Source organism: Thamnophis elegans, chromosome 5, assembly GCF_009769535.1.
Source record: "Thamnophis elegans isolate rThaEle1 chromosome 5, rThaEle1.pri, whole genome shotgun sequence".
NCBI classification, from domain to species: Eukaryota; Metazoa; Chordata; class Lepidosauria; order Squamata; family Colubridae; genus Thamnophis; species Thamnophis elegans.
In genome coordinates, this window is record NC_045545.1 from 21596273 (window position 1) to 21615760 (window position 19488).

Genomic DNA, 19488 nt, shown 5'->3' on the forward strand with positions numbered 1-19488 from the left:
AGGTCAATTAATGTGGGGCGTGACCATGTGCTGCCGCCCTCAGTGTGATGGAGGAGTTATGAGTAGGCAAACCTGCCGGACGTCCGGACAGGAAGGCTTCTAGCGGTGACCTACAAGAGACAGGCAATCAGGCTGCTGTAGCTGCTTTTCGTGGCAAAAGTAAGTGAACAAAATGGCGGCCAGAACTTTTACCCTCTCAAAATGTTTGCTGCCATGTGCGACCCTCTCAAAATGGCCACCACCATGTTTGAAGCTCTCAAAATGGCCACCGTCATGTTTGACGCTCTTAAAATGGCCACTGCCATGTGCGACCCTCTCAAAATGGCCACCACCATGTGCGATGCTCTCAAAATGGCTGCCGCCACATGGGACCCACCTAAAATGGCTGGCCGCATACACCGGAGAGCTCTGAGGCTCCGGGCCAACAGCCGGCTCTCTCAAAAGCATGGTCAGTAGCAACGGAGGGCTCAGTGGGGATATAATCGCAGCAGGATCACTGCAATCACGCTGCCATCGGCACTCTGACTCATGTGCTTTCCCCAACAGCTGCTTGCAGCCTCACGGTGCCCGAGCGAACCCAGGATACCGGAGAGGCTGAAATTGGTGAGAATCAGGGAATTAAATTTAAGGGAGACTCACCAAGCCTGCTCCAATAATCAGGAAGTAGAATAGAATCTTTTTGAAGTAAATAGACAATTAGAGAGTCCAAGCAGTCAATTAGGAATGAAGAGAAACTGGAAGCGCGTCCGCTGGGCTTAGCTGAATTGAAAAAATCTGAAGAATAGCTGGCACCAGAGGCGTGGCTTAAAGTTTCAATTCAGTCCTGGGCAGATTGGCTGTATTTAACCCATGCTTGGACTCTCCAGAGCAGCACCCAGGAAAATGCAATACTGCAGGCTAACTTACTGCTCACTCGTGGAATTTGATTCTGAACGGCTCAAGGTTGACTCAGCCTTCCATCCTTCCATAAGTATGGAATGAGAATTGTTGGGGACAAAATGCTAACTCTGTAATCCTTAGAGGGGGCTGTAAAGCACCGTGAAGCAGTATATAAGTGCTATTGCTATCTTCAAAAACAAATATGACAAACTATTTAATAAATAATTTCCATTTAGTAAGCAAAGTTGTAATGTTTTTCCATTCTACAGTAATCTTACAATTTCCTTGTGGACAATAGGATAATTTTCAAAAAGCATCTGTCATCACAGACATCATAATAAATAAAATAAATAGTATCAGGCTTTCAGTAACGACAGGTAGAAACAATTTGGATAGTATCCAATTGGAGTTTTTCCAATTTAGAAAATTTATGCATACATTAAAGTCTTCAATGAACTGCATATTTTTCTAGAATGTTGCACTTAAATGTGAAAAGGTCAATTCAAATCCATCTCCAAACATGATTTTCACTGAGTTAGCATAGCAATTCACTCTTATTTGGTGCAATGTATGGTCAGGAATCCTAAGTCACACTCTAAATGTCTTAAAGGGGAGATAAAAGTGAAATAAATACATTTAAGGCAGAAAGTGGATATAGTCCAGAATCTTTCTAATGAGCTGAACACTCAAGGAGAATAAAAACTTACTCAAAAGAAGACATAAAATTGGAAAAATAAAGATGACTTATGCATAGTGTATAAGATAGATGATAGATATATAATATCTATCTTGTTGGAAAATTAATCTTATTTATAAATCATAGTTATATGATCACCCATTTCATATTATTACAGGTGGCATAAAATAAAATTATAAAATAACAATATCAAAACACAATGCTATTAAAAGCATTCAGGCTATTATTTAAAAAAGGCTAGGCAAGAGCAGTGATACACAATTAATATAGGTAATTTTCCATTTAGTTTCCATCCAGGATGTTCCTAATCAACTGCTACATTCAGATCAAAACAAGCATATACATTACTCAGTTCAGCTAGAAAAATATGGTTTGGCATTTATTTATTATATATCAGCAAACATTAAGGATTTAGGTAGAAGAGGACAACAGATCCAAATTTGGTCTCAAAGGAAAAGTGGAAGCCATAACCTAGTGAGGTGTTCTGTAATTCCAGATCTCTCGTCTGCAAGACCAGCCACAAGGTGTTCCTTTCCTGATACCTTCTGCCCACAGATGCCCTGACCCTGCTCCTAAGTCCTTCTTATCTTGGATCCAGCTCTGATACATATTTTCTTCCATTCTATTGGCTCTGTAACCCATGCAGCCCATCACTTCCCTTGTAGACTAATTATGGCTTTGTGATCTCCCTCTAGATTGACCCATAATTTTACAATCCCTGCTTTATATTACATAGTTTTTCAGTTGAGAGAAATAATATTGCTTCTACTGGGGAAAAAATTCTAGACAGAGATGTTAAACCTCAGGGTGAGACCACAATTCCTAGTACTTAAGAAACTGAGGTAGAAGACTGAAAGTTCATTTTCTGGGTTTTTATCATGAATGCAAACATTAGGGAAAACTACATGGAAATAGTTATTTTTTATGTTGTTACAATTATTTAAGAACTATCTAACCAAAGATCCTAAACATATTTACTTGGAAGTTCATTATAGCTCAGGTTTTAAAATCAAATTTAGTCCTACTGAACTTAATTTAACATTGAAACTGATACTTATAAACCCTACCCAGTTACTCAGATTAAGAGTTTATTTAGCAAATAATAATTCTTTTGCAGAATTGATGTAGGAAATGACCAGGCTAGACCCAAGTTAGAGGTCAAGTACATCATCCGTTTGGAATCCCTTTGCATGCACAAGAGATCCATGACCAGCCCCTCTTCAACTCCACTGACTCTTACCTACCCCCAATTTTCCTTAACTGCTAGTACTTCAGATTCTTATTTAGGATTGGCATGGAATAAACTTGCATTCCTCTGAACAACCATGGTTCTTGATTTCATACACCTGACAATGATATTATCATGCGAACTAAGACACAGTGATGGTGACAGCAAAAGGAGAATAATTTGTAAATGAATCATCTGCTAGGAAAATAATTACAAAGTAAGGGCTGAATCCAAATTAACTAGGAAATATAGAAGCTTTCATTTGTTGATTATCCAGCATGTTCACTATATTCTTGCATGTCACATCCCATGTTTTTTCATGGTCCCAAGAGGCCCACAAAAAGGCAACTACTAGAACTTTTATTCATGTCCTGTGGATCCATTTCAGTATAAAACACAACTTGGGTCAAAGTCAATACCTGTGAGGTTATATTTAAAAATACTTACTGAGTCAAATAGAAGAAAAGAAGAGTTATAGGTATTATTCTCAGGTTACTAACTGAAAAATGATCAACAATACAATAAACTAAAGTGAATGAATTATTTTTAGAACATACATACTTGGACTGAACTTCCATTAAAACAGTGCTGAATTCTGGTGTACATAATTGTCCAATGTATTCCAAACCTTTGGTTTCATTAAAATATTTTCTCTGGACTGTGGTAAAAGTCACATTCTAAAAAGGAAACAAAGGCATCATTACAAAAAACAGTTGTAATGTATTACCAATATTTAAAAGTAATAAAAACTAAGTTATTTAGGTTCAAATACTGATAAAAGGCAAAATAGGAATTTGCTATCAGATTGATTCAGATGTATATATTACCTTTGCTGATTTATAGTGATTGTCTATATTTGTAAAGCTCATAGGTGACAGTTCTAGCATGCATATGCAATTACATTTTTTAAAAGAAAAAGTATTATTGTACAAACACGATTATGTTGAGGCAAAGCACAAGATTATCTTGTCTGGGCATAGGAAAAGACGAGAACAATTCCCCATTTTGCTTTCTGTTTCAGTGCTACTCTTGCTTACAATTCGCAAGAAAGTCATGATATCTCTGATGCTAGTTTGCTAGTTCTTTGCAGGACTATTGACCCATGATTTCCAAATCTGAGATTTTTTATATTTATACAGATCTGTACAAACAGTCTTCGACGTGCGACCAGTTGCTTAGTGACTGTTTGAAGTTACAATAGAATTTCCCAGGGCTACTTACCACCAGGTTTCAAAGTTCTGATGGTCACTTCATCCCCCACCCTGCACTAATGCATCAATATTTTGGGATTTGGCAACATTTACGTCCATTTGCAGCATCCTGCAGTCACAACCATGATTTTTTTTGCCAGAAACTGGTGTTTATTTCTGGTTTCCAGCAAAAAAACACCACTCACTGTGGACAATGGATTCCTTATTGATTGCTGCATTCACCTAACAATCACAGTGTTTGATTAAAGTACACAGTGATTCACTTAATAGACACTGGGAAAAAAAGGTTGCAAAATTGGACGGGGTCCTGTGGTGACCTGCATAACAACTGCTACAATTTACAGTTATAGTTGTAAGTTGAGAAATACCTGGAATAGAATGTGTGGGATTATTAATGAGGGGAAAAGTTGAATTGATAGTCATATAAAGACTTAACTTTAACTTTAACAGATATGCATTATGCAGATTGGAAAGAATATGAAATTTTTGAAGAAATAATAGAGTGGAGAGACACTAGGACAGCGATGGCGAACCTTTTTTGGCTCGCGTGCCATAAGTGGGGGCAGCGCAGGGTCGTGCGCGGACGTGCCACACCCATAATGCAATGTGTGTACCCCCAGCGTGCCTGCGCACATGACAGGTGCTCCCCACCCCATTTTTTGCATGCTTTTTTTCGCTATCCCCAGGCTCCAGAGGCTTTATAGGAGCCGGGGGGGGGGGGAACGGCCTCCCCCACCCCCCAGGGGCCTTCCAGAGGCTCCAGGAGCTTCCCTGAAGCCTCCAGAGGGCAAAAAATGATCCTACGAGCAAACTAGAAGTCACTTCCGGGTTGCTTGTAGGGCCGATTTTAGCCCTCTGGAGCGTTCAGGGAAGCCTCCAGAAGGCCCCTGAAAACTCCGGAGGACTTAAACCCGCCCTACGAGCAAACCGGAAGGCCATTTTTTTACGCTCCGTAGGCTTCAGGAAAGCTCCTGAAGCCTCTTGGGGGGGGGCTGTTTTAGCTCTTCCCAGCCTCCTATAAAGAATCTGGAGCCTGGGGAGGGTGAAAAATGGCTTTAAAAAGGCTGAACTAGCATGTGCGCGGACCAGCTGACGGGGCAACGCCTCACATGCCCTGACAAATGGCTCCGTGTGCCACCTGTGGCATGCATGTCATAGGTTCGCCATCCCGGCACTAGGACATTATGATTTGGTCATCACTGGAAAAATAGGCCACTACTTGATATTGTTTCTTTTCATTTTATAATGAAAATCAAAAAAGGAAAGGAAGGTGACCTATGAAATTAAAATGTCTTGTTCTTCAGTGCAAGGTCAGTATGTTTCAGAGGTGGGTTTTGACCGGTACACTCTGGTACACGCGTACCAGTGACGGAAATTGGGTGTCCGTTTGCGTACCGCCGCCCCGGAGGCCCTGAACTGTATGGTCCTGCCCCTCTGCTCGCTCCCCCCGCCGGATTGCCGTTCTCTCTCTCTCTCTCTCTCTCTCTCTCTCTCTCCCTCTCTCCTTCCTTCTCTTTGACAGCCGCCTAATTTCCAATGGGGTGCAGAGAAATCTATGTATTAGAGAGGGAGGAAAGGCAGTCCTTAGCAGAAGCTCGGCCTTCTCTTCCCTCTAATGCATGGATTTCTCCCAACTCCATTAGAAGCGAGGCGGCTGTGAAAGAGAAGGAAGCACGCACGGGCTTCTTCCAACAGCCAAGGAAGGAACAGGAGTGGAGGATTTGGCTGTTGAAGAAGCCTGCACTTTGTTCTTTTTGACAAGCGGCTTGCAAAGCCGGGACTTTGCAAATCGCTTCTCAAAGAGAAGGAAGCTGGGGGGGGGGGGAACTTATTAGCCTAGGCTGGATCAGGCTGCAACGCTACTCTGGCCTGGGGTCATCTGAAAAATCCCTCCCCCCGCTTCGTTCTCTTCCCCTGATTACTCCCCACCACCCCACTGCAAGCCAGGTGACTCTCAAAGAGAATGATGCACAGGGACTTCTTCCAACAGCCAAAGAAGGAAGCGGAGCGGAGGCTTCGGCTGTTGGAAGAAGGCCCCGCTGCTTCATTCTCTCTCCCTGATTTCTCCCCACCACCCCACAGCAAGCCAGGTGGCTGTCGAAGAGCAGCCAAAGCCACAGCTCCTCTTCCTTCCTCTGCTGTTGGAAGAAGACCCTGTGCTTGGTTCTGTCCCCCTGATTTCTTCCCGGCCGCGCTCACGGAGGAAGGAGGCAGGGATGCTGGTCAGAGCTCGCTTCCCTTACCCACTGCGGCCCACCGGCTGCTTAGCTGGGTGGCTGGCCAGGAAAGTGGTGAGGGGGGAGCACAGGCCAGCATCCCTGCCTCCTTCCTCCAAGAGCCGCAGCAAGGCACCCTCAGGTGCCATCTGGGGAAAACCCCTCAGAGGTGTCGCTTCTCGGACAGAAACAAAGTGGCGTCGAGGAAGGAGTGCCTGGTGGCTGCAGCAGAAGTGGTAGTGGCGGCTGAAGCAGTCCCAGGCAGTCAGTTCCAGCTCTCCCTTCCCTGAGCACGTTCCTGTGCTTCTGGTGCCGCTTTTGGTGAATCCGGCTCAGCGGCGGGGCTCTTGCTATCGCTGAGAGCATTGCTGGCAGCTGCTTCTTGCCATCACCGTCAACCCAGATTCACTAAAAGCGGCAGCAGCAGCAACGGTACATGCTCAGGGAAGGGAGAGCCACAACTGACTGCCTGGGACTCTGTTTCAGCTGTTGCCACCACAGCTTTTGCTTCTGCTGCAGCCACCAGAGACTCCTTCCTCGACACCACTTTGTTTCGGGCCGAGAAGCGGAAAAAAAGAGTAGCTCCACTCTCCCCTCTCACTTTCCTCAGCCTACATGCTATTCGGAGGGTGGGGAATGTGCCGCTCAGCTGTCACTCCAGGAGGACCACTGAGCATCCTCCACAGGTGGGAGGTTGAAGGGGAGGTTGCGCACTTCAAATGCCAGAGTTCCTGAGCCAACATGACTGGAGGAGAAATTCTGGGAGTTGAAGTCCACAAATCTTAAGCTGTCAAGTTTGAACACCCCTGAGGGTTTTTTCTAAAGGGTTAGGGGTGCAAGGATCTTGTAACTTGACAGCTTTAAGACTTGTGCACTTCAAATGCCAGAGTTTCTGAGCCAACATCTAAGCAAGAGCGTTGTTAAGTGAGTTTCACTACATTTTACAAGTTGGCCATGCCCACCCACTCACATGATTGCCAAGCCCATAAAACAGGCCATGCCCACAGAATAGGCAGTAAAAATAATTGAAACCCACCACTGGTATGTTTGTGAAACATTTATTATCTAGGATATAATCCCAAATAAAAGTATTGATCTGTATTGATCATAGATAAATGATTAAGAGAAAAGGGAATTTCATGTTTATTACGCCTAGCCATTTGATTATAATTTTATTTCTATTCACACAGAGTCAATATTATATTATGGCCCTTGGAAAGTTATTTCAAGGGCCATAAGATTATCAAACTTGTCTTTCTAAATCAGAGAAAGGACTTCAACCACAGAAAACTAGATGCAAGTGCAGATGTATCCAAACTAATATAGAATTTCTTTCCTTGAGATACATTTATTTATATATTTTCACATGGTGTGATGAAAGGATAAATGGATAGTGAATTCTACTTTCTGCCTTCCAGCCGGAGTGCCAAAGGCTAACCAAAGGCTCTATAAAATTGGGAAATAACTACAGTATAATGTTTAAAAATAAACTAGTAAGGCATTTTAAACATACCTTGAAATTTTCTGCTATCAAAGCGTACAGTTTTGTTGCATTTCCTGAATCACAGGCAGTATTTGACATTATTATTTCTAAGGGTGTTAAAATTCTGAGTTTGGTGATAACCTAGAAAATGTACAAGACAGTTTAGTTTAAAAGGTCTGTTTGAATAATGTTCAGAACACATAGCTTTATTTTAAAAAATATTGTATTTACTCATATAATGCCAGAAAAATAAACACATTTCTGCACCTAACAGATATTAGAGGCAATATATACAGGAAAGACTATATATACAGGAAAGACTGAGACAATTACATGTATTTAAACTCTGTTTTTCTTAAACATATGGGAACATCCAGCCAACTTTGGCCTATCACCAAATGCTCAGCAGGCTTTAACAATTATTTTAGAAGAAAGCAACAGCAAAGATTTCTATGTGAAGAGAACATTTCCATGTTCTACCAAAACTGTTTATAAAATGTAGTTGTTGTGCTCCCATTGGCTATAACCACAGATCAATGTTTCAGCATTCTCTGTCAGGCAGTACTGTAGTAAATATGCCTTCCATAAATTTTGCTTATTTCTGATACAAACAACAAAAAAAGAAATCTAGTCCCATCCATCAATTGGAGAATAAAGCTCTCTTGCTCTGGACTGTAGATTTCAAGCAATGGGAGATCTCAACCCTTCATGCCAGAATGCTGTTACCACTGTCTTTCTCTCCAAGCTTTCTAGAGGCTACTATTGGGTTCTCTTTCAATACACAATGGACTCTGGTTTCATTCATTGTTGGTCTCAGCCTGATAAATTTCCATAGTGCCTGAAACACCAAATGTTCTCATTCTTTCTTTCTTTCTTGGTTCATAGACGATTCCAAGAGCTATGAGTGACATAGATCCTACCTCCCATTAATGAGTTTTAATGAATCCCATTAAAACATTGCAATTAAAAAATCAAAACATTTAATTGATATCATAACCAACACATATAACATTGATCATATTAACTACCATTTTCTTTAACTAAAATAAATCTTTCACGGCCAGAGATAAGTTCACAGATTCAGGCTTTCAAAGCTGGATGGTATATTAACCATGTTATAATGGCCACCCTAGACAGTTGTAGGGGCAATTCAGATAACTGGGAAGAAGCTGTTATATAGAAAGGGTACAGCAATTGGGGAGAATAATTTTGTGGTCTCTGTAAATGGTCTTTCCTGAATAAAGGAATATGGAGGGAGCCCTTTCTACCAGATCTTGTTGGATGAGTAGGTGCTATTGAAGCACTATTTTCTACAACTATGATTTATTGTTATATATAAACCATAAACTGTTATATATAACAATATGTTTATTTGGATTTGGCACATGCGGTTTTATAATGATTTTGCAAGTTCAATTCTAATGTCAATAAAAAGCAATCAGAAAAATTTAGAATACTAATGCAATTGGCCAAAACAATGGCTATACATAATTCTGCTGATTCAGTGCAAATATCTTAGCTGTTTATATCACAAAGAAGATTACAGTATTCAGATTTTACCTTGGTATATGTTGTATTATCAGCAAACTGAGATAGTACTACTTCTGGATTTTTTAGGTCAATACTGGCCATTCCCACTTCACCTCTAGCAAATCCTCTCCCTTCTATTACAGCCACGATAACTGATGCAATACTGTGAGTGGAGACTGCTGAAGATGATGTAACTGTGAAAGATACATTTAGAGCACTGACTGAAAGTTTTACAAAAATCAATAAAGGAGAATATTTGTAGCTCAGAGCTGAAATGAGGGATCGTTGATTCTCTCTGAGCTTGGTTGTTTTCTTACAGATATTTCATTACCCAAAGCAGGTAATACCATCAGTATCACCATCTAGCAGCACCTAGCACTTAGGATGTTACTTAGTTTGGATACTGAAATGTCTGCAAGAAAACAACCAAGCTCAGAGAACACCAAGGACCATTCCTACAAAATGGATGGCATCTATGAGTGGCAGTTGGTGATTGTCACTGGTATTTAAAATAATTATCCTACAATCACCAGAACTCTTAAAAAATTGGCATAATAGACAAAAATACCAGTAGGCAAATGCAAAATAATCAATGTATCAAATTGTAAGTTGATTTTAAAAAATCAACTATATTTTTCAGCATTGAACAAATAAACAACTAGGAAACAACTGAATATGAACTCTGATTTTCCTTGAGGGATTATATTATAAAATTTAGTGCTTTAGGTCTAAATTTACATTTAATATTTCAAGTTTAAATTTACACTTTTTGGGGGGTGTGCTTTTTCCTCTCATTGGTAGAATGCAGTTTTTATGTCTGGAACATCCTTGTCTTCATCAGACTATTATCGGTTTATGGAAAACAAATGCATCCCCAAAATATAATTATATTCATGTTGTTGCTTTCTGAGTTACTGTGCAGAATTAGAGTATGTTTTTTAAATAACACACATCATCACTTATTTTTCCAGTACTCTTTAAACATTGTTCTTTAAATTGAGCTATTAACTTCCTGTCAATTCCTTTCACAGCCTTTGCTAGGTCAGTGTTTGGGTCTTGCAATTTAATTGTGAGTTTATGTTGCTTCAATCGTTAGGACACAATCGTTTGAGATATTTTTCTTGAGGTTTCTTTTCTTTCAAATGGGATTTAAATGTAAACATTTCCATTTGCTTAAAAATACCATATTACAGGTTTCAGAAACTTCTTTTGTGTAATTATAATTGTTTTATAACTCAGACTATCTCTAACATGAAAATTAATGTTAGTAAAATATGTTCAATTCACACCTATTCATTTTGCACATAATACATATAATTACCTAGCTGTGCCTAAAGAGAAGGACTAAATGGAAGCAAACTGGATTGTTCTTGGCTAATTAAATATTATCTTCATGTGGAAATGTTCCCATCGCAGAATCGGGAGAAAAAGAAATGATAGCATCCCACTCATTTATTGAAATCCGTTCCCTATTGGTGTACCTTGCAAAGAGGTTGGCAAATGGAACTGTAGAAATCTATTCACTTACTAATTGCATTAACCTGTTATTTCATATACTGAACCACCTTGATATAGCAATAAAAGCACATCACAAATCTTGCACAGCAAACCTTTGAGAGTTCCAGTACTGCTTTCAAGGTAGACATCAATAATCCCTTTACTAAGCATGTTATTGGTCTGTAGTTTTCAGGTATTGTTCCTTTAGTTGCATCTTTCTGAATCAAGTTCAGTGGATGATTCCAGCTGAGTAGCATATCACTGGAACTGCCCATGTATTAATGGCTTTAATTATGTTTTTTTAATTATTATTATTATTACATTATAAACTTCTATATCACCCATCTCACTGAGGCGACTCTAGGTGGCTTACCATCACAACATTAAAGTACAATACAAAACCTTAAAACAATTTTAAAAAATGTATTTACAATTCTGTTAGATGTTTTAAGGTATGTCCAAGAAACATTTGTGAAGTTTCGACTCTAACTGCCTCCTGAGTGTTCCCTGCATCGAGATCCTAAAGAATCAAGTTTAGGGTAATCTCTCTGACATCTATATATTAAGGTAGGTAAATTATACCTACCTTAAAGGTAAAGGTATAAGGTTCCCCTCACACTCTAGGGGGCGGTGCTCATCTCCGTTTCAAAGCCAAAGAGCCAGCGCTGTCCAAAGACGTCTCCATGGTCTTATGGCCAGCATGACTAAACCAAGAAGACGCATGGAACGTTGTTACCTTCCCACCAAAGTTGGTTCCTATTTTTTATACTTGCATTTTTAAATGCTTTGAAACTGCTAGGTTGGCAGAAGCTGGGACAAGTAACGGGAGCTCACTTCATTACGTGGCGCTAGGGATTCGAACTGCCAACCTTTCTGATAGACAAGCTCAGCGTCTTAGTCAGTGAGCCACCGTGTCCCTAAGGTAGTCATGCTGACATCTAAATAAAAATCATAAAGAGATCATCCTGTTACCATCTTGGAAGACTAATCTCATCCATTTCTTATTTTGTCTTCCTTAATGGATTATAGCTTTCTTGATAGATTTGGGGAAAATTCTGGAAGTAATATATAATAACATGTAAGTCAACAAAGTCTCTGTAAAAGTACTCATGTTATGCTTATTTGCAAAATTAAATGTGGGCTGGCTGCCATAATATTAAGCAAGGCTAAACTGTAAACAATCTGGAATATTTTAAGTTATATTCCTGTATTGAGCAGTAATTGGATTTGATAAACTGAATAACACTTTTCATATCTATAATTCTATATAGGTATTTGTTGAATCTGAACATAGAATTTGTACAAATTATATTTGGAATAGCATAAACAAAACCTACTATTTTCAGGATTATGTATCTGAGAAGTCTCTAACATTTTAGTTCAGAAACACTGACTGGAATCCCAACATAAACTACTTTATTTCAAAATGTTCTCCTCTCCTGCAGGTGCTATTCAACTATAGTTCTTTTATACCATAACTAACATCATATTTCTAGCTCTTTCAATAAAAATAATTTTAAAATTCTAATGTAACTTTATACTGCCCTCTGCTGTCCAGTTAAACAACTACATAAAAGAAGAAAAATAAAACAATCATCAAATACATCAAAAGCCATGCAAATTATTAATATATTTAGGTTCCTGTAAATTATCTCGAGGTGTTGAACATATGCTTGCTAATTGTTTGAAATAACAGGAAATAAGGAGTTTTTCCTATTATTTAAAAATGTATTTTTAAACAGGAATTTATAAACTCCATGGGCATAATTTATGATTGCTTAACATCCTTCTCCATGCTACTGACATTGCTATGTTGGCCAAACATATTATAGCAAGAACAGTTTGGACCAATTATTACAACCATCTACTAGATTAAATAACAATCAGTAAATTATAGTTTAGCATATTTGAGGGTCATCAGATTGTTCAGCAACTTTTTGGGAACACTGATATTATCAATGTTTTAACAAGGGAATTCAGTTTAAGTTGGCTGCAGCTAGGCTGAAATGGGCTCTTGGCGAAGAAAGCAAAATGAGATCATCATGCTATGCAATTTAAATCATAGAGTGGTGAACAAATGTACAGAACGCAATCATAAACAATACAAAGCTCAGCAGTACACCAAAATCAAATGGTTTTAAAAAAAAATTAAATGCAAACCTGAGACTCAGCATGCTCCGAGTACAATAATAGTAAATAAAACATCATGTCAGTCAAGTCAAATCTTGATAAATTAGAAACCGCAACAGTGAGAGGTTGCTTTCTCTGCAGGCAAGTCAATGGTTTGCTAGTCAAAGCATCCACATTGCATATGAATGTTGTGTGGTCTTGGATACAACACAACTTTGTACAAACCATATCTGTCAGTAACCAGGGCCCAGCAACATTATTCTTGTTGTTTGCAAGTAGAGAGTGGAGGGTTACATAGTTTTTTTCTGATATGTCTTTTACTCTGCAAACACAATATCTTCAAAGTGTCCCATTTTCTGGCATTCTCATTATCAATTGAGAGCACCAACCAGCTTATTCTTATTTTTGTGGTATGTTGCTTGTGTTGTTTTCTACAGTTTTAAGTTTAAAGAATTACCTATCTGCAGCTGCCAATGTAACAGGTATGCTTTTTTTAAAAATTAGACTTTCAGGGCAAACTTCAATAATATTTGATGACCGAGTATGGTTTTCTATGCAAAGACATTATACCATTTCCTTTATTTATGATTTTTAAAGCAGTATCAGATGATCTGAATGAGAGCAATTTTCATGGAAGTGTATCCAATGTCATGACTGTATTTCTTAAGTTTTCCAGATATATAAATACAAGATAGTGACATCAGTTGCTGATATCATGGTTAATGGCTATAGAGTATAATATTAAAAAACTAAGCAGAAAAGGCTATGCCCACTGATGTACAGTATATGTTCTCTGCAGGTGTTGGTATTTGATCCTCACAAAGGAGGCCTTCTTCACCCACGATACCCATGAATTTTGACATTTCAGAGATACATTCCCAGGACTGGGCCATTGCCAAAGCACAATCCTGGACTATATTGATCTCTGGCATCTTGCAATTTATTGAAAAGCTCTATAGGTTTGCTTAGGTCAGTTGGTGGTCATGTAACAATTTTGAATAGGATTGTAATATAAAAGTTTAGAGCCTGTTTTGTGTTTTTCATTTCTCTTTTGCAGTAGTTTGAGTGTGATCAAAAGAGTTTGATCAAAAATACAAACTGGAATTACTCCATTCACATTTCTTGATTTATTAACCAATTTCTCTTTCCCATGAGAATGAAGATCTTTGTTAGTATCTCTGATGTAAAATGAAATACTACAAGAGCTTCAGAGGAATGCTGACTATCTTATTAATAATACTGCCTTCAGCATAATTTTCTACTAAGGTATCATATTATAGAGGAGCACAGAGATAACCTTGAATGAACAGTTTAGGAAGAACTAAACAGAACCCAGTCCTGTGAAAGGAGCTGTGAGGGGGAAGAAAACAAAGAATCTGCCATGATGCTATTTGCTATGAACAGGGGTCTAAAAGAAATAGAATAGAACTTTATTGTCACTTTAAATATACACTCATAGATAAATATTAAAATGAAATTTTGTTGCATTCAGCTCTCTAAAGATAACCATTATACATATACCTACCCAAATACACATACACATATTACTCAGAAACATCACAGTCTAGTTCAAATGTATGCATAATCACGGTGGGGAAAAAAGAATCCTGCAAATTTACAAGATGACTGACATAAGGAACAAAGCTGTTACAGAATCTAGTAGTCCTGCTCCCAGAGTGGAGCAATAGAAACAAACTGTGAAGTGAGTGTGTGGGGTCTCTAACAATGCTTCAAACTCTAAGTGCTTATAAGCAGAATAATGGGAAGCGAGCTTTCTATAATCTTCTCAGCTGTCGTTACAACTCTCTATATTACCCTTCTATCTGAGGCACTACTGCCACCAAAGCAAGGTAAAGGTAAAGGTTCCCCTCGCACATATGTGCTAGTCGCTTCCAACTCTAGGGGACAGTCCTCATCTCTGTTTCAAAGCTGATGAGCCAGCACTGTCCGAAAATGACTCTGTGGTCATGCGGCCAGCATGACTAAACACCAAAGGTGCACAGAATGCTGTTACCTTCCCACCAAAAGCAGTTCCTATTTTTCTACTTGCATTTTTACATGCTTTCGAATTGCTAGATTGGCAGAAGCTGGGAGAAGTAACAGGAGCTTACTCTGTTACGCGGTGCTAGGGATTCGAACAACTGAACTGCTAACCTTTCTGATCGACAATATCAGCATCTTAGCCATTGAGCCACTGCGGCCCTTGGTGACCAAAAACACCAAAGCGAACAGTGATACAATTTGTTAAAATGGTCTCTATAGTGCCTTTGTAAAAAGTGGCCAGGACAGAAGGAGAAACATGTGCTCTCCTCATCTGACACAGGAAATGCAAACACTAGTTTTGCATGCTTCACTAAAGGTAACGTATGAAGAGACCAGATTATCAGTTTTCTACACTCCCAGACACTTAATGCTATTGACCACCTTCACAGCTGCAGCCTTGATACAAAGTGGAGTATGACTATGCCAGCTCTTTCTAAAATCAGCAATGATCTCCTTTGTTTTATTAACATTCAAAACCAGATCATTTTCATTTATGGCTATTCAACGTCCTTTTATTATACCTTACAGTAAAGTAGTATTCCTATAATCTTTGGGATGCCTATTTCCTGATCTGAGTACAATGTCTTAATACCAGGGCTTGGATGGATAACTTCTATGAGTCCCCCCTCCCCCCGACTGATTCATACCTTTTCTCTATGAATGACAGATAGTTGCATTACAGCAGCAATTCATATGCTCCCCTTCCTATAATAGAAGAAATATTGCAACCATGCCATGACAATAGAATTACTATACATGGGAGAATTAAAACCTTACTTTAGGTTTGTCAAGAGACTTTGAGTGGCTAAGAGTGAGAACAGATGTCCAGGGCTATGTTTCGTCCTGCTGTGCCTGTCACTGAGCAAAACATAGCAAAGTGACTGTGTTTATTCCTGGCAAGAACTTTTCATTGGCTGAACAACACAATTTTTTCTAAACCACTATTAGACATTCAAATTAATGTCATCTTTGGCTCTTCTGACCTACGAAAGGTAGTCAAAATGAGTGACAAATTATTCGACCAATACTTAAGATGGTATGTCTCTTAAAATAGGACAACTGAGCTTAACTGCTGCCTCTTGCAGAATTCACCTGCAACAAGTTAGTATCAAGGGTGTTTTTGGACTTTCTTGTTTTTCTTTGAAGATGTTTCACTTCTCATCCAAGAAGCTTCTTCAGCTCTGACTGGATGGTGGGGAATGGAAGGATTTAACATAACACAACACAACACAACAACACACAACACAACACATAACATAAATTGAGAACAAGGCTCCATTCCAGATCTTCAGCGTATCCAGGACCCTGCAAGGCTTGTTGTAGCATTGCACATGTGAGCAGCGGCATTACCGTGAGGTTTGTCACATTAGTGCAGCCTCTTCGGGCAGGACCCTGCAAGGACTGTGTTCCATTGCGTGCACAAGTGGCGGCACTGCTGCGAGTTTGGACACACTGGCGCAGCCGTTCACAGCAGGATGCCCAGCTGCATCGGTGTGATGAAGCTTGTGGAGGTGCTGCCATTCATGATTGCAATGATACATCAAGCCTTGCAGAGTCCTGCTCCAAGAGATTCCATGACAAACCTCAAGGTGATGCCGCTACTCCTGTGCACAGATCGCTCAAGTTGCAAACAGCCTGGGGATTTTTGCGGCCTCTATGTGCCTGGGATGCCTGCAGGATCCTAGGCTTCTGAGTCCAGTGAGGCCCAGCATTTGGGCTCCGGTGCATTCTTCTCCCGGGAGGCTCCAGTGCATCCACGGCATGTCCAGCTCACGGAGTCTGGCCTGCCGCATCTCAAAAAAGTAAGACCTCCTCAAAAAAAGGCCCAAGTGCTTATTTTCAAGTCTAAAAGAAAGTAAGACTCGGTCTTATTTTCTGAAAAACACGGTAATACATACAATAGTGAATGCCATAATTTACAGATTTACAGATACTTTACAGATTAACAGAGTTGGAAGGGCCTTGTAGGTCATCTAGTTCAACCCCCCCGCCCATTTGATCATGTATGAAAAATTATTGTAAAAACAATTGATTTTTATCTATTTATAAAACTTATAGGCTACCCATCTTATCTCAACGTAACTCCGGGCAACTTTAGAGCATACATCATATGCTATAAAAATGATCTGTTTTTAGAATATAGCATCAGTCACTGAATGGTTGAAATATGTAGTTTTTGTTGTTATGCTAGATTACAATCCATTCATATCTGCAGCTCCATCACAGGCATGTGCTTACAATTTTGACTTGGTCAGTCCATTACTTTCAATGATGCTTAAAATGTTATGCATTAAACCTGCTCTACCATTGACTGATCTTCTACTTTGAAAAAGCCCTGAAAGAATTCTTGTATTTTTGTGCTTAACATAAATCTATAACGAATCACTTGGCTAAACTGAAATTTCTTAGCAATATCTTAGATTAGATCTAAAATTACAGAGATAAATTGTATCTTCTATAATTTGATCCTTGACGGAGTAAGAACAAATGTGAACTAGTTTATTGGTAGGTTGGGACTCAGGCATTTACTTCATTGTTCTATGCTCCATATATTCAACAACCTGTCCAGCATAAGATCAGATTTTTTAAGGTTAATATTAGAGAGAAAATGTCAATACTATTCATCACACAATAGTCTCTGCAACTTCTACAGCTCAGATCAGAGGGAGCCAAGGTCAGTTATATTGATAATTCTATCAAGCCCTTGATCCCAAAGCTTAGCTTGCTTTATAAAGCCATTTCTAGTTTCCATGTTGATGGGGTCTGTGAAAACCATTGCTCAAGAATAATGCAGCATTGGTAGTGGGTATTGGAGTCTTCATGAATCATAATTTCATTTTTTTTAACCAAGGCCAATTACAAGTATTGATCCCAAATAATTCTGCTGAAGGAAGCGAGTATATCTGACATAGATTTAAGACTGAAGAATAAAAAACTATTCTCATTGGATTTGCAAATTAGGTTTACAGATGGCTGTATAATAAGTTTCCAAAATGTTTGTATTATTATATACATTTGGAAATGATTCTTTTAAATAATGAAAAGTTTACCAGCACTCAAGGATTCATTAAAGTGAGTTCGGTATGCAGGCAATGCCTAAGAGGCCAAGAAGAGAAATGTTGCCAGATGTTGTTTTGGTCTCTTTACACTGATTGGGCACACACTTTCTAATAGACTATGCACTCAGTGGTTCCTTGTGATTCAAGGGGTCCCTTGTTTTGTAAGAAAATCTTAAGATGTCAAGATGGTACCTTATGCTTTCTTTTGTTTATGACCATTATACTGTAAGTACCTATTAGCTTTCTTCTTAGATTTTCTATACTCTCCTCAGTCTTTGAAATACCAAAGTAATCTTGTGGAGTTTTGCTGTTTTTATTTCCTGTTGTTTTCTTAACTTTTGTTTCTAAACCCCACTGCAAAAATGCTAGTTGGGCAATGCTAATTGGCAATGTCATTTTAAATTTAGCCTATTTCTTCCATTTTTCTCTTTTACATTCATTAAACTATTTTCATTAAATGAATGGGGATTATTTGAACCTCAGAACCTTGAAAGTGCTTAATATATTAGCCATAGTTAGAATTAATGGCCTAGCTAATTATGTCTTATTCAGTAAGCCTTAGGCCAGTAATGGCTTAATGTGATGTAGAAAAATCACCCATTATTTTTAACTGATATTTTTGATATTTCTGTATCATAAAATTAACAAACATACCTGTATAAAGTGCTATTGAGGGGTGTGTGTGTGTTCTTTAGTTGAAAAAAGCCTACAGGAACAAATTTATTCCCATGCTAACAGAGACTGCACACAAGAAAGGTGTGGCTCTGGCTACCTTGCTGGACTTATGCAACAGCAGCCTACTCTTTTGCTACCAAAATTGATGTCTCAAAGAAGCCATGTTCACCTTTGGTTCACTCCTGTCCAGCTACTATTCCCCTGCAAATGATATGCTGCCTCCTCAACTCCCCCTCAAAAACCTGGAGTTAACGTAAGAGGCTTGTACCCCATGAGATTATCCAATTCCCTTTTAAAGCCATCAAAGTCAGTACTATCACCACTTTTTAAAATTTTAACAAATGCACAAGGTAAAGATGATCACATAACCATGGAAATGCTGCAGCAGTCGTTAAGTGTAAAAAATGATCCTGTTCTAAATCTCATTCCATTCAGCACATTTTTGAAAGAGATCCCTCCAAATAATACATTATTTTACACAACTGACTCCATCAGTTACATTTCCCCCCACAAATGTTATAGCTTTTTCTCACAGAAGAGTTCAATCCACATGGCAATTTTGACAGCTATCTCCTATACGTCTTCCATCTTTATAATACTGCTTTGCAGATGTGGCAAACAGACACAGCATTCTAGATACAGTTCTACAATAAATGTGTATGCCATTACAATATTGTTTGCTTTTATTTTCAACTCTCTTCCTATGATCCATACCATGGAATTTAACTTTAAAATTATGAGCTATTCACTATGAATCCAAGATCTCTTTTATGGTTACTCATAGTTAGCTCAGACCTAAATCAGCATACCGTATTTTTCGGACTATAAGATGCACAGGTG

General features: G+C 38.9%; 1 protein-coding gene across 1 annotated transcript in view; it reads right to left on the reverse strand.

Moving 5' to 3' along the window:
* The window catches only part of MSH4 (mutS homolog 4), a 75870-nt gene that overhangs the window by 52676 nt on the left and 3706 nt on the right, over nt 1–19488 (reverse strand). Inside the window, exons 3-5 of the mRNA XM_032217800.1 lie at nt 9275–9438; nt 7745–7855; nt 3366–3481 (exon numbers count right to left, since the gene is read on the reverse strand). Of these exons, the coding sequence (XP_032073691.1) occupies nt 3366–3481; nt 7745–7855; nt 9275–9438 (391 nt within the window). The remainder of the gene's footprint in view (nt 1–3365; nt 3482–7744; nt 7856–9274; nt 9439–19488) is intronic.